This window comes from Canis aureus, chromosome 29 (genome assembly GCF_053574225.1).
Source record: "Canis aureus isolate CA01 chromosome 29, VMU_Caureus_v.1.0, whole genome shotgun sequence".
Taxonomy (NCBI): domain Eukaryota; kingdom Metazoa; phylum Chordata; class Mammalia; order Carnivora; family Canidae; genus Canis; species Canis aureus.
Genome location: NC_135639.1, coordinates 31,944,055 through 31,958,427, shown reverse-complemented (window position 1 = coordinate 31,958,427; position 14,373 = coordinate 31,944,055). Strand labels below are relative to the sequence as shown.

The following is a 14,373-nucleotide window of genomic DNA, read 5'->3' as shown; positions in this document are numbered from 1 at the left end:
TGACTAATCTTATCCTAAGGTTTCAGCTGGGAACACAGGTTTCTTAAGAAATGAGTTCAAACAGAAACTAAACTTCCTAGATACAAGATGGACGTAAGAAAATACACAGTAGTAAAGTCAATACATGTAAAAAATCAAATTTTTTCTCTCCCTTCCTCAAACACCAGAAGCCCCTAGTGCTTGAGGCTGCATAAACATAATACATAAAAAACCTGCATCAGGAAGCTCCAGATCTCAGGGGGAAACATACATAAATATGGTTGAACCGTGGTTCATTTATCCACCAAATATTTATTGAGCCCTTACTTTGTGGTATCTGCCATTCTGAGTTCTGGGAGTAGAATATAAACAAACTAGTAATTTTAAAATTTACCAAGGAATACTGTGGTTAAAAATGAAGATTCTCATTATCTATAGTGATTCAGCTTTATACTTATTCTTTATTTCCATTAGCCTCTATGCAACCTTTGAGTACTCAACAGAGAAGAAAAAGAAAAATGCAAAGCAGACTAACCAATGGGCCCTCAATTTTCTACTGTACATAGGACTAACCAAATCCCTGTCTTTCTCAATCCATCTGGTGGATGAACAGAAAATAACACATGGCTTGGAGTGCACACACTACCTGGAACCTTTATATTCTATGTTTCATATCCTTTAAGAGCTGGCAGAAATAGAGATTGATAATATTGTACTGATTTTTCAGAACTGACATAAGTAGTTAAAATGAGTACCTAGAGACTTATCTCTCTTCTTCCAGATTTATTTCTCTCTAGTTTAATCAGATTAAAGTAACTTGGCTTTATTATTTGTATACCCTGTGGAACAGTCTATATAGAATATAGCTGTTCTCATGCTTATCTGAGCTTGCTTTTTTTTTTCTTTCTTTTTTTGACTGACAATAAAGAAAGATCGTCTCCAGTAGCTGAGAATATAGAAGGTAGGGGGGAAAGTTACAAGAAGAAGCAAATTGCAGTCCTGACTACTTAGTCCAGATTGGAATAAAGGGGAAAGAACAAAAGCCTTTGGTCTTAGGTTCTAAGTCCACATGGGGCAATGACCCAGTCTTTGTAATTGTCATGATCTTTAGAAATGCATACAATTTAGCTATTTAATAAGCAATAAGCACTTTTGCCACTGTTGCTGTTTTATTATAAGAAAGTATCATGAACTCTATTATATTGACTTCTTGATAGATTTAGATGCAGAAGAAAATCAAAACGTAATAGAAACATTGAGAGGCAAAGTAAGAGAGAAGCTAAAAAATGCTAAGGTAATGTTTCTTTGTTTCTTTTTCTTTCTTGTTTTCATATTTACTGTTTATTGCAATATGTATTATAATAAACTTCTCTTGTCAAAAAAAGATTGAAAATTCAGTCTTGATATGGTTCCTTAAATCCCAAAAGCTTCAAGTTCTTTCCCATCCATTTTTTTTTTCAAACCTAAAGACCAGAAAAGTTGAGTTTGTCATGGTAATTATATATGACAACTTAAGGGAAAACATGTATATACTTGTTAAAAACTGAGAAATCTTGATTTTCATCCATTTTGGACAAAAGAGTTACAAGCACAATTATGTCTATATTTGTGAAGATTAAATTTTCCATGCCATTTACTTTATGTTGTCTTCCAGATTAATCAAGGTGAAAAATCCTCAACTCAGCTACTCATTGATGATAATGTATATCACTGGCCTAAGGTAAATAACTTCGTTTACACTTTTTAAAACAGCTTTATTGAAGTATACTTTATATAGCAAAAATTCCCTCATTTTAAGTGTATGATTTAATTATTCTAGTAAACTTACTATATGATGCATTCAACACTATAATCTGTTTTTGTCACTCCGCAAACATCCCTCATGCCAATTTGCAGTCACTGTCTGTTCTTACCTGACATTATTTTTATCTTAAAAAAGTATAATAAAAGATACTCCGACTTACAGATTTTGTTTTACAATTCAATGTGTAATTACATGTTTGAAATGTGAAATGACAAAACAACTTCCGTTTGGGGGAACTATCTTACTTAGGGTGAATGCTGCTGAGCCCCTTTAACCAAAAGATTCCAAGTAAAATGTCATAATTAGGACCGTTTTATTTCTGTCTAGTTTAACAAATAAGTAGCCTAGCTGCTAGGTGACTTCTGCCATCTACAGCAGATGACTTTCGTCTCAGAGTCCAGTGGCAAAGCTCCAGTGTCTTTATTTGCTAGCCCCAGGGAAAGAAGAAAAGAGCCAGATTTCTTACAGGAGAAGACCTACAAACTGCACACATTATTTCCCCTAAAGGAATGTAGGGAAGATGTTTAGGTTCCCCAAATTCCCCAAAAGTAGATTCTATTATTAGAGATGGGAGAAAAGACAATAATGAACAATTAGTCATTTCTGCCATAAGCAATGATACTAATTCTACAAATTTTAAAATGCAAGGATTTTTTTCAAACTCATCTTTGTCTCTGCCACAGTGCCCATCTTGAGTACTTAGTAAGAATTATTTTAATTAAATTTAAAAGTAAAAGCAGACTTAAAAGATGTGTGTGTACATGCTATTCAACAAATTAAAAAATGTGCCTAAATTGGATTTAATGTAACTGAATAATAAAACGTTGGAAGCTTGTCAAAGTCGGTCCATTGAGTATCAAAAGAGGTGAAAAAATAAGAGAAATTGGCTTCTCAGACTCTCCATACTGACTGCTAGATAGGAATATCTGCTCAGGAAGTTGAGGATTTAGCAAGTGGTTTTTTGATGAGCGGAGATGAAGGGAGATAAGGTATATACTGACAATTTAGATATGTTTCATTGTTGCAGGGTGAATGACTTTTAATGTGGCAGCTAAATTTTAGGTACAAACAAGATAAGTTTTGTATTTTATATATTTAAATTTCTTCGATTTCTAGTAACTATGAGTTATTATGAGTTATTCTTTGTTATAGAATTAATTTCTTCCCAAATCTCCCTAAAAACAGTTCATTTTAATATGTGTGTGAGAGAAGTGGTATGTGATTTACATTTAAAAGATTCAGACTTGGGGCACCTCGGTGGCTCAGTCAGTTAAGCATCTGCCTTCCACTCAGATCATGATCTCAGAGTTCTGGGATTGAGCCCTGCATCAGGCTGCTGCTTCTCCCTCTCCCTCTGCCCGCCATTCTCTCTACTTGTGCGTTCATGTGCTCACTTGCTCTCTCTGTCTCTCTCTATCAAATAAATAAATCTAAAAAAAAATCAGACTTGACCGTACCAAAAAATGAAAGCTTATTTGTCAGCAAATTTATGACTAAGGATATGCCACTTTTAATAGTTTTAACTATCTATAACGACAAAAGACTGTAGATGGGCTGGGATGGTACTTGCGTGTGATCATGCACATACATGAAAGCACCCAAAAACAGGGAGAGAAAAGAAGAATTTGCCTGGGGTCCTCATTTTGATCAAACTCTAAGGTAATACTCTTAATGCTCTAACTAGAGAGAAGAGATAGTTTGGGAGGCAGAAGATTTGGGCTCTACTTTATTCTATTTCTTATTGCAATTACCAGAACTTTCAAAATAAAACCTAAATAAAAAATAATGAACCAGATAGACTCTTGCTGCTCCTTGCTTGTGAATAAGATGACAGTTACTGTTTACCATATTACAGAAAAGTATTTCTTCCACTTATCAGCAGAAAAAATACTGATTTCCCCCCTAAATACTGGTTTCCTGTTGTTTAATCCACAGACTGAAGTCTCATTGGATGAAGGTCTTTTGTTTTTCATGTCGAGTGGTGAAGAGGGCTCAACTTTGGACTGGTACTCAGAGCAGGTTGGATTTCTTCCCCTTCCTCTCATGTTTTAGGCAAATTAGCTCTATATTAAAGATATAGGATGAAACACTTGGATGGGAGATGAAATTTTTATTATCAAGACACCTTCTTTTTGAATTAAGAATCAGTTCAAAATATTTCCAAACATTTTTTGAGTACTTAATGTTCTGCGCCATGTTATACTAAATTTTTAATATGGATTACGTCATTCAATACTCACTTAATAATCATGTGAGGCAGGCGTTATTAGAATGTTTCCTTTATAGGAGAGGAAGCTTAGACATAGAGGGTGAAATATCAGTAGAGCTGGAAGCACTGGCTGTCAGCTGAAAAGCCTGTGTTTTCTTCTCTGCAAGGCAGAGAAGCCTGTGTTTTCTTTTCTGTTCTCCAAACTCTCCATTACTCTCCATAGCTTCCTCATTCTTCACCCCTCCCAGTCGGATCCCAGATGCTTCTAATTTCCAGCAATTCATCCCAGTGTCTCCCAAACTCCTCAGCCCTCTGTTATTCCCTGGTGATCCTCTCTTCCCACACCAGTCAGTCTCATGGGTCTTCCCCATCTCTTGACCGGCCATCTGCCTTCTCACCCTGTCTGCTCTCTTGTATTCTTCTACACGTTCCCCAGTTCCTCTCTGCCTTCAGTCTTTGCACCGTTTCCTTGGTTTCCTCCCCCAGTATTACTATGTCCTGGAGTTCTACCCAGTGTCTTCTGATGTAGCTCAGCACTGTCTAATCCCTCGGGCCTCCTGAGTCTCTCTTGAACACCCATTTCCGTTATGATTTACTTCCCAGTCCCTTCTATCCCTCTCTCTTTGCATCCTGCCCCAGTCCTTTCATTCCTTCTTTGTTATTGTTGGTTTTTCTACAATAAAAAGAGCGTCATCTTTTAAAAGTTTTAAGAAACTATGTACATTATTTTTTTAAGTGCAGAAAACCACATGGAAGAAACTAAAAATCACGTGAAATCCCTCTGCTCTGAGATGAACCACTATCATTTTTCACACCTTTATCAATGTTCATGTCCAGACTTGCACATACATAGACTTTTATTTGAATAGAATCATATTTGTAAATCGCAATTCCATTTTTCCAGGTGCTCAGCCAAACCTTGGTGTCTTGCTTATATCCTCTTTTACTAACAGACTTCAAATCCAACTTATCACAAATTCTGTTGGTTACCTTCAAAGTATTCCAGAATCTGACCCACTTTTCCCACCTCCACTGGTACCACCCTAGTCTAAGCCACCATAACCTCTCATCTGGATCATTGCCAACGTCTTCCTCTTTTCACAATTTGCTTCCTATATCATGCAGTGTTCAGAGTGATCCTGTTAAAATCTGAGACAGACCATTCTTTTACTTATACCTTGTAATTGTTTCCTATCTCACTCAAAATAAAAGCAAAAGTCCTCCAAAGCCTATATGTCTTGGCCCCTTGGTACCTCTCCAACCTCATTTCTTACTACTTTGCCCCTCACCCACCCAACTCCAGCCAGATTGGCCTCCTTCCTATCCTTACAGCATTCTCCTGTCTCAAGGACTTTGTACCTTTTATTTGTCTAGAAAGCTCTTCCCATATCCTCATGCACGCGCGCTCGTGTTCTCTCTCTCTTGCTCTCTTTCTCTCCCCCTTTGGATCTCTGTTCAAATGACAAATCATTTAAGATACTGTATCTGACAACCCTGTCTACAATTGTGCCCTCCACCCACCTAGCCTGTATTCTCTGTCCTCTTATCTTGGTTTTTTTTCTTCAACATACTTCTTACCACCCAACATATATTTCTATATCTATTTGTTTATTTTCTTGCTGAAACATACAAGGTACTCAATGAATATTCCAATGAATATTGAATAAATGAGTTTCAAACATGTGCATGCTCTGCCAAGTCATCTAACCTCATGAAGTCTCACAATATGGGTTAAAGAATGAGATTTTCTGGGTAAATAAGAGAAAGTCCACCCAGCAGATTCCAGGGTCATGGCTGGAATAGTCATGGCAGGGTGGTTATGGCTGCTTTTCTTCTCAGAGGGCAGGCATGAGAGAAATTAGGCAAGGCAAATAGGCTACTTAGGCTTTAGTAAGTCAGGTTTAGATAGATGCAGGTTGTTTAGAGGTGTTGTCTTCAAAAGCCATTGCCCTGTGCCTGGTGACTTTGAGGTCCATAGGAAACTACTGCTCTCATCACAGGTAAGAGAAAGTCATTGTTTGGGAGACTGAGTTTCTTCCTATGGGAGAAAGGGGAGTCCTAGTCCCAGATATGTTGTCTGGGCAGCCCAGAGTGAGGTCCAAAGTTATTTTCTGACAGTTCTACTTATCACACCACAATTAACGAGGCATGTTCCTGTGGCATGGGGAGGGAGAGGTAATATCTCTTTTTTACCACACAAGCTCAGGTGTATCCATCTAGAGTTATGAATGGAAAGTTAGGTGGATGCCTTCTGACCTCAAACTCCCTGTCACACAGTACCTAACAGCACAGACACTGCTCTGCTGTTAGCTGCATAGTAAAGACCAGGAAGGAGAACAGCTAGCCTTAGATAAAGTGAGGAATAATGGGTCAGATGGGGCTTATATTGGTTGAAACCACAGTTTGTCTCAGGCTAAAAAATATAGGCCAACTGAATAGGGTAAGATTTATAAAAGAGACCTGTTTGGTTATAAATAAAAGGCTGGGATCCAAGACGAGGGCTGACATACTCAGCCATCAGTCCTTAGCTCTGAAGGCAGGATGAAAGCCCACACCAGGGATGTTGTCAGGGGTGCCTGATAATAGGAGCTCCTGGTAGAACAAAGAGCCCCTTTTTTTGTAGGTGATTGGCATCTTCATAGATCCCCCCCAAATCTTGCTTCTAGATGTCAATGTCATACCTGGTTTGAATTCTGGAAAAGATGCCACAAGGTTTTTGAATGTAAAATAACTTTTTGATTTCATGATGGGGAGAGGAGAAGGATATGATGTTGTGATGACTTGATATGAACCTAGGGGTTGATTAACTGTTAATTCCTTAATTTTGTCAGAGCTGGTCAAAGCCATGTAAGGTTCTCTATTCAAAGGAATTCTGTGATTATTTTTTTAATTTAATAATTTATCTTCAAGTGTATATTTTGGAAAATTGAGGGCTTTTATTTGCGTGACTCACACACTTTCTGTGTCCTTCTGTTCTTCAATATATGTAGATTTCAAATTAGACAAGTAAAGTTATCCAGAATAAATTGGTGATTTTTTTTTGTGTGAAGAGGTTCATATAAAATTTCTGATCCTGATATAAAAATATACATTTTTATATTTAGTAATACACCTGTCTAGATACCTATGTTTGGATTGTTTGTAATTTTTATAGTATCTATCATATTTCAGAATTTCACTATAATCATTCTGCCATAGACTTCTATGGTTTTTTTTTTCTTTTCAATACCATCCAGAAACTAGCATGATTGTTCCATATCATTTTAGAAAACATTGCTTTCTGAATGGTGAAAAAAGAGTGGTTTAAGACTGCGTGCCCTAGTGTCTTTGGACTTTGCCTTACACTGTGAATTCTCAGTAGTTGAAATATCATAGTCCAATATCTCAGGGCATTTTCCATGGAAGAGGAGGGGCTTGAATTGTAGTTCTATTTCAGTACTCCTGCATTGTGAATTGCAAAGAAAGGTTTTAGAAAAATCATTCTGTGTACTATTAAGCCATAAATGAGTTCTATGTTCAATGAAATTTTATTATAAGTTTTTTTTTTTTTTTTTTTAATTTATGATAATCACAGAGAGAGAGAGAGGCAGAGACACAGGCAAAGGGAGAAACAGGCTCCATGCACCGGGAGCCCTATGTGGGACTTGATCCCGGGTCTCCAGGATCGCACCCTGGCCCAAAGGCAGGCACCAAACTGCTGCGCCACCCAGGGATCTCCAAAATTTTATTGTAACAGTTTAAGCTTAAACTCTAACTTAGGTGGCTTGGCTCAGAAAGACAATTCCCAGCAAGGTCCCAATACATCTCACTTATCTATATATTAATCACTTGGGACAGCATGCTTACTTATTTTTCTTTTTGGCATTCAACAGAGATCAATAAATGATAGTTACTCCAAGCATTTTTCACTTGGTGATCACTTACAAACTTTTGCTGAAGGCCAAGATGAAGATTTTATGGAGGAAGTCATTTTTCCAGATTTATTTGAAGTAAAAGCTGCTGAATATGAAGATGATCAAGAAAAAATCAAAAAACAACAGGCATACATTTTTGTCCCAAGTAGTGCTCCAGGTAGAATTCTTTACAACAAAATGTTTAAATCATTAATAAATCATATTATAGAATAATAGTTGCTTTGTATGCTGGATAGATAAAGTGTACTGATTTAATATTACAGAAAGTTTTCTCTATTTGGTCTTTATGTCTTCTCTGACTTTAGGGAAATTGGTTAAAGGAACTCATTTCTGATACATATATATTTAGATTTCCTGCTAAACTTCAGTGATAGAGTATATATTACCTTTTTTTTTCTTGTTTGGTCAATACCAGTTTAACATTTTGGACTTCAAAGTAATATCTAGGTTTTGTTGTTAAGTGGTCAACCAGCGTAAACTGCCAAAAGATATGATTCCACGCATTTTAGAAGATGAAGGATTCTATATTCAGAGAAAGCCACAAATATATAAAAAGACCTGCAACAAAATGGAAAATCGCCTGCTTACTCTAGAAGAGGCAAGTGCACCAGCTAACAAGTTATACCGTTTCATTGATAGTATGTAACATTTGTTTTTAGTGAAATATTTTATTATGATATTTCATGAATAATTTTGATAGGGAAAGTGTTGGTTTGAAGAAAGTGGAGAAATTATGTCATTACCTTCGCCCATTAGACAGTCATGGAATTTCAGGCTAAACACAAACAAGGGATCTTTAAATCCAGCGCTAAAGACCACATACAGAAAGGTAACCAACAACAGTTTATTTGTTATTATGATGAGAAGAATTCTTGTAATAACAATTATAACTTATGTTTTTGTGATATTAATTCACCCTGTAAAATAATAGTAAACCTAGTAATATAATGGCAAAACTATGATGAAATGTAAAATAGCCATTTTGTTTTTGAAGAATGTTCAGTGATATGGGGAAATACTTAAATTACAAAGTGAAAAGAGCAGAATGCGAAGTTATAATATGATCCTAATTTTATAAAAACATAACGAATGAATTTATCAATAAATGAATAAGTACATAAATGTGTAGATATATTAAAAGATTGGAAAAATATATCAAAGTTAATAATTATCTCTGGATAATAGGATATAGAATTATTTTAATTTTCTTCTTTATTTCTTTCTCCATTTTCTAAATTTCAAAAATGAATGTATATTATACTCATAAGCAAAGAAACAAATTTTATATGTATTCTAAGACATTATGAAAATTAGTCCATTAACCTAACAAGAAGAAATATTTAGACAGAAATAGATGAACATTACATCATATGATATAATAAGCACTAGGTATTATATGCAACTAATGAATTATTGAGCTCTACATCTAAAACTAATGATGTAGTATATGTTGGCTAATTGAATTTAAAAAGAAATAGTTATATTTATTTATTTTTTTATTTTATTTTATTTTATTTTACTTTATTTTATAAATAGTTATATTTAAACGCTGGTTTGAAAAATTTAAATCAGGACTATGTACAAAAACTCAATTTCCCATTCACTTTCCTTAACTGTTCCATATATAAGAAATATGGCTGTAAGTGGATATAAAGTGGAAAAACTATACACTAAAAACACTTAATAGGATGTTATTCTTTATTCCCTCTGTTGTTTTGAACCTGTGAGTTATTTATCCTCTCCCAGTAATTATATGCCTTCTGTAGTTGATGCTTTTTCTTTACAACCGTAGTTCTTGCATATTCCAATAGCAGGGACATATTAATAGCAAGGGCACTTATGAGGTTGATACCTCACAGCCTGAGGAAATGAGGGCTCTCCCTTACCTGAAGAGATTAATAGTTTTGAGACTCTCTTTGTCTTTCTGTAGCATGTGAGGGTCTTTATATATGACATATGGTCTCTTTTCTTCCTTAGTTTCTATGTCTTGCCCAGAGAATTCAGGAAATTAAAATTTTTTTCTTATATTGTGATATGTTTTTCATATCTTTATACTGTTTATAAATTGTTTCAGGATCTTCTAAAAATATACCAACACTTTTTGCTGCTAAGAAAGCCTTTTATTATTTTACTATACAAAATGCCTTTAGGCTTTAATTTATTTTCCCACTTTTATAAATTACAGACATATACAGTTGTCTACCAGAACTTCTGATCATTTGATGAGCAAAATTTTGTACCCAACCCAAAGCAAAGAAACCCAATAGTGAGAATGTATAATTAAGTCCTTGGTCTTTTTTTTTTTTTAATTTTTTTTAATTATTATTTTTTTTTATTTATGATAGTCACAGAGAGAGAGAGGCAGAGACATAGGCAGAGGGAGAAGCAGGCTCCATGCACCGGGAGCCTGACGTGGGATTCGATCCCGGGTCTCCAGGATCGCGCCCTGGGCCAAAGGCAGGCACCAAACCGCTGCGCCACCCAGGGATCCTGTCCTTGGTCTTTTAATTGTCTTTTTCTTCATACTCTTTACCTGATAATCCCAATTTAATGGCTGCTGCTACCATGTGCTTGCTGGTGACTCCCAAGCATATATTTCCACAGACTTCTGTTCTGATCCTCAGTTGCATATATAGAATCACTTTTAGAGAGCTCAATTTGGTGTCTGTTTTGTTTTGTTTAGTTTTAAGATTCATTTATTTTAGATGGAGGAAGGAAGGGGAGAGGGAATCTCAAGCTGACTCCCCACTGCATGCAGAATCCAACTTGGGCCTCAGTTTTCGTGACCCTGAGATCATGACCTGAGCCAAAACCAAGAGTTGAATGCTAAACCGACTGAGCCACCCAGGCACCCCTCAATCTGGTGTCTTAAGATCAGATCTCTAATAGAGAATTGTCATTGCCTCTGATTGAGGCAATTTTGCTGTGAAGCTAAGGAGTGTTAAGCTTAGGGTCCCTAACTTTGCAGAGGTCCCTTTCCAGGACTCTGAGAGGGATTTTAGCAATGTATTCACTTATCTTTATTTACAGAAATACAAACATATCAAGTATATTAGCTTGATGGGATCCCTGGGTGGCGCAGCGGTTTGGCGCCTGCCTTTGGCCCAGGGCGCGATCCTGGAGACCCGGGATCGAATCCCATATCAGGCTCCCGGTGCATGGAGCCTGCTTCTCCCTCTGCCTGTGTCTCTGCCTCTCTCTCTCTCTGTGACTATCATAAGTAAATAAATAAAAATTAAAAAAAAAAAAAGTATATTAGCTTGATGAATTTACACGAAGTCAACAAACCTGTGTAACCAACATTGAGATCATTCCAGAAGACCCCCTCATGTCCTTTCCAGTAACTGTTTCCCCTCTAGGTAACTGCTATTATAACCTTACCACTGTAGATTATTCTTATCTGTTACTTTTGCCTGTTTTACATAAATAGAATAATAGAGTAGGTATTCTATGTTGTTGCATGCAACAATAATTTGCTTAATCTTCTTGCTATCTAGAACTCCATTGTATGAAATATATTTTTTCTTTTTCTCTTCTCTGAGAGAATTGTACAATATTAGTGTTATTTATTTCTTAAACGTTCGGAAGAATTCACTGATGAATACGTTTTGGCTTGAAAATTTATTTGTGGGAATGTTTTTAATTATAGATACAGTTTCTATAAGAATAAAAGATTGTCTAGTGGAAAGACATCATGTGTTCATGGATTGGAAGACTTAATATCATTAAAATATCCATACTTCCCAAAGCAATCTACAAACTCAGTGCAATTTCAATCGAAATCCCAATGGTATTTTTCAAAGAAATGGACAATCTTAAAACTCATAGGGAACCACAAAGGACCCTGAATAGCCAAAACAATCTTGATAAAGAAGAAGAAAGCTGGAGAGAATGGTATCATTATCATAACGGTATAAGAATTTTCTATTTTCTTTCTCCCCAAAGTTCACTGATTTTGACAATACCCACGGAGAAAAGTGCCTTTGTAGAAGTCTGCAAGTCCAGTGGAGAATTCTAGCACATCTCTGAAGTAAATAAAATAAATATATAAAATAAAAATCTGAAATGGAGTATTTTTTGTTAGGTCTAGAGTTCTAGGTTGGATGTTATTTTGCTTTTAGCACTTTGAAAAGAGCTTTCCACTCTTTTGAATTACATTGTTTCATTGAAAAGCCATCTTTTTTTTTTTAAGTATTTATTTATTTAGAGAGTGGGGAGAGGGGCAAGGAGAGAGGGAGGAGAAAATCTTAAGCAGGCTCTATTCCCTGAATGGAGCCTTACGTGGGGCTTGATCTCACAATCTTGGGATCCTGACCTGAGCTAAAATGAAGAGACGTTTAACTGATTGAGCCACCCTGGCACCCCTTAAACAGCTGTCTTAAAGTCTTATTTTGGTTTTGAGTTTTTCTATTTGATGTTCAGTAATTTCCAGTATATGTTAAGCTGTGGGGTTTTTTTCAATATTTATTCTGCTTTGGGCTATTAGAGCTTCCTAAATGTAAGACTCCATGTCATCCATCAGTTTTAGAAAATTCTCTGCCATTTTCTTAGCTAATATTACTAATGCCTTAGTCTCCTCCTCTTTTTTGTTCTGGGACTTCAAGTACACATGTCCCTTGTGTCTTATTTTGCTTTTATTTTTTTATTTTTTTATTCTTGTCTTTTCTCTGATCTTTAGTCTGAGTATTTTTTATTTGATCTGTCTTCTAGTTCACTTATCTGATTTTCTGGTCTATTTTATCTCCTATTAAATCTGTTGAATGAATTCTTTCTCTTTATCCATTTCTTTTTTATTTGGAAAGATTTCTCCTTTTCCACCTTAGAAGAAAGAGTGGGGTGTTTCTTTGTTCTGGTGCTCCTTCTAGTTTAGGCTTAATTTCTAAAATTTTTAATTTTTTTTGTCACTTTCTGTCACCTCATTTCTCAGTTTTTCTAATTCTGATTTATGTTCTTAAATGTCATAAAAACTTTCTTTTAGCTCATTCAAAAGTACATTTCTATTTTTATCTTTATCTGTTTTTGGAGTTTTTTCTGTTGTACTTTGTAGGGATATTCTTTTACTGTCTATTCATTTTTCTTATTTCTTTTTAAGATTTATTTATTTTAGAGAAAGAAAGCACAGAGGAGGGACAGCGGGGGATGGAGAGAGAGAATCTCAGGCAGACTCCCTGCTAATCAGAGAACTGGATGCAGGGCTCTATCCCATGACCCTAAGATCCATAATCTGAGCTGAAATCAGGAGTTGGACACTTAACCAAATGAGCCACCCAGGTGGCCCCTGATAACTTTTCTAATGTCACAGAACTCTGTTGTTTTCGTCTAATGTTAAAAAAAAAGTATAGTGCCTGGATTTCTGAAATTTCTTGGCTGTATTTCCCTCCCCAGATATCTTTCCGTACCTTCACTTTCCTTAATCTCTGTGGTCCCTGGCTTTCTCAATTTTTATTTCACTCCTAGCAGTTTCTCTTTAATGTGAAGACTTGTCCTAAAAATTCTTAGGAAGTAGGTTCCTCTAAGCCCCTTTAGTCCTCACCAAAACTCCTTCCACTACTCCAACTCTATCTAGTAGGAAGACAAAACCTCTTCCAGTTTTAGCTACTGTTTTAGAGTTGGCATGCTGCACTTTATGGTGAACAACTATTGACTCTTTGAGATTCTCTTGCTGTCGTTGCTTCTCTGTTTTCTTCCAGGAATCACCAATACTATGCGTGCCTTTTTTTACTGTTGATGGTTTGTCTCCATCTACTTGCATTTTGGGTTTCACGAGGGATTCTTAGAGATGTAGTTTTCTTATGCATCTTGTCCATGGATTTTTGGCTTTGCTATCTAGTTGCTCTGTTTTAATGGTAGAGATTTGGGAGTATCTAAAACTATAATGCCACCATATTCCCAGAAACACTTGTCTAATGAATTCTTAATTTCAGATATTTTCAGTTTATTTTTAGCCTTTTTAAAAAATATATTATTTATTTATTTATTTATTTGACAGAGTGAGAGAACACAAGCAAGGGAAGTGGAGTGGCAGAGGGTGAGAGAGAAGCAGGCCCCCTACTGGGCAGGGAGCCCAACATGGGGCTCCATCCCAGGACACCAGGATCGTGACCTGAGCCAAAGGCAAATGCTTAACTGACTGAGCCAACCTGAGACCCCTATTTTTAGCTTTAAAATGTCCACTTGACATTTGATTCTTATGTATATATTCCAGCTTTCTCCTAAAATACACCATGTTTTCATTCTTATTTTTTAAGACACATTAATAATAGCCCCTTTAAAGTCTGTACCTGGTAACTATAACATCTGGGTCCCTGTGAGTCTGTTTTTATTTTTTTCTCTTCATTTTGCTTGTTTAAACTTGTCTTTTATTATGGTTGATGACTTTTTATTGCATTGCAAATATTTATGAAAAGTTATAAGAGCTCAAGAGGATATCTTCTTTCAGGAAGATTCTGTTGCTTGTTTTGTTAAGC

At 35.9% G+C, this 14,373-nt stretch overlaps 1 protein-coding gene across 46 annotated transcripts in view; it reads left to right on the top strand.

The window, feature by feature from the left end:
- Nucleotides 1-14,373, top strand: part of CC2D2B (coiled-coil and C2 domain containing 2B) — a 110,433-nt gene that overhangs the window by 6,964 nt on the left and 89,096 nt on the right. For 29 of the 46 annotated variants that reach the window (XR_013368164.1, XR_013368165.1, XR_013368168.1 and 26 more), the window contains exons 3-8: nt 1,197-1,273; nt 1,634-1,699; nt 3,719-3,802; nt 7,865-8,063; nt 8,368-8,504; nt 8,607-8,735. Coding sequence is in view for 39 of the 46 variants with exons in the window: in XM_077878195.1 (XP_077734321.1) it covers nt 1,197-1,273; nt 1,634-1,699; nt 3,719-3,802; nt 7,865-8,063; nt 8,368-8,504; nt 8,607-8,735 (692 nt within the window). In the remaining 7 variants the exon portion in view is untranslated. Of the gene's footprint in view, nt 1-1,196; nt 1,274-1,633; nt 1,700-3,718; nt 3,803-7,864; nt 8,064-8,367; nt 8,509-8,606; nt 8,736-14,373 lie in introns of those variants that run through there. The other 17 variants (XM_077878226.1, XM_077878227.1, XM_077878223.1 and 14 more) reach the window with 6 other exon arrangements.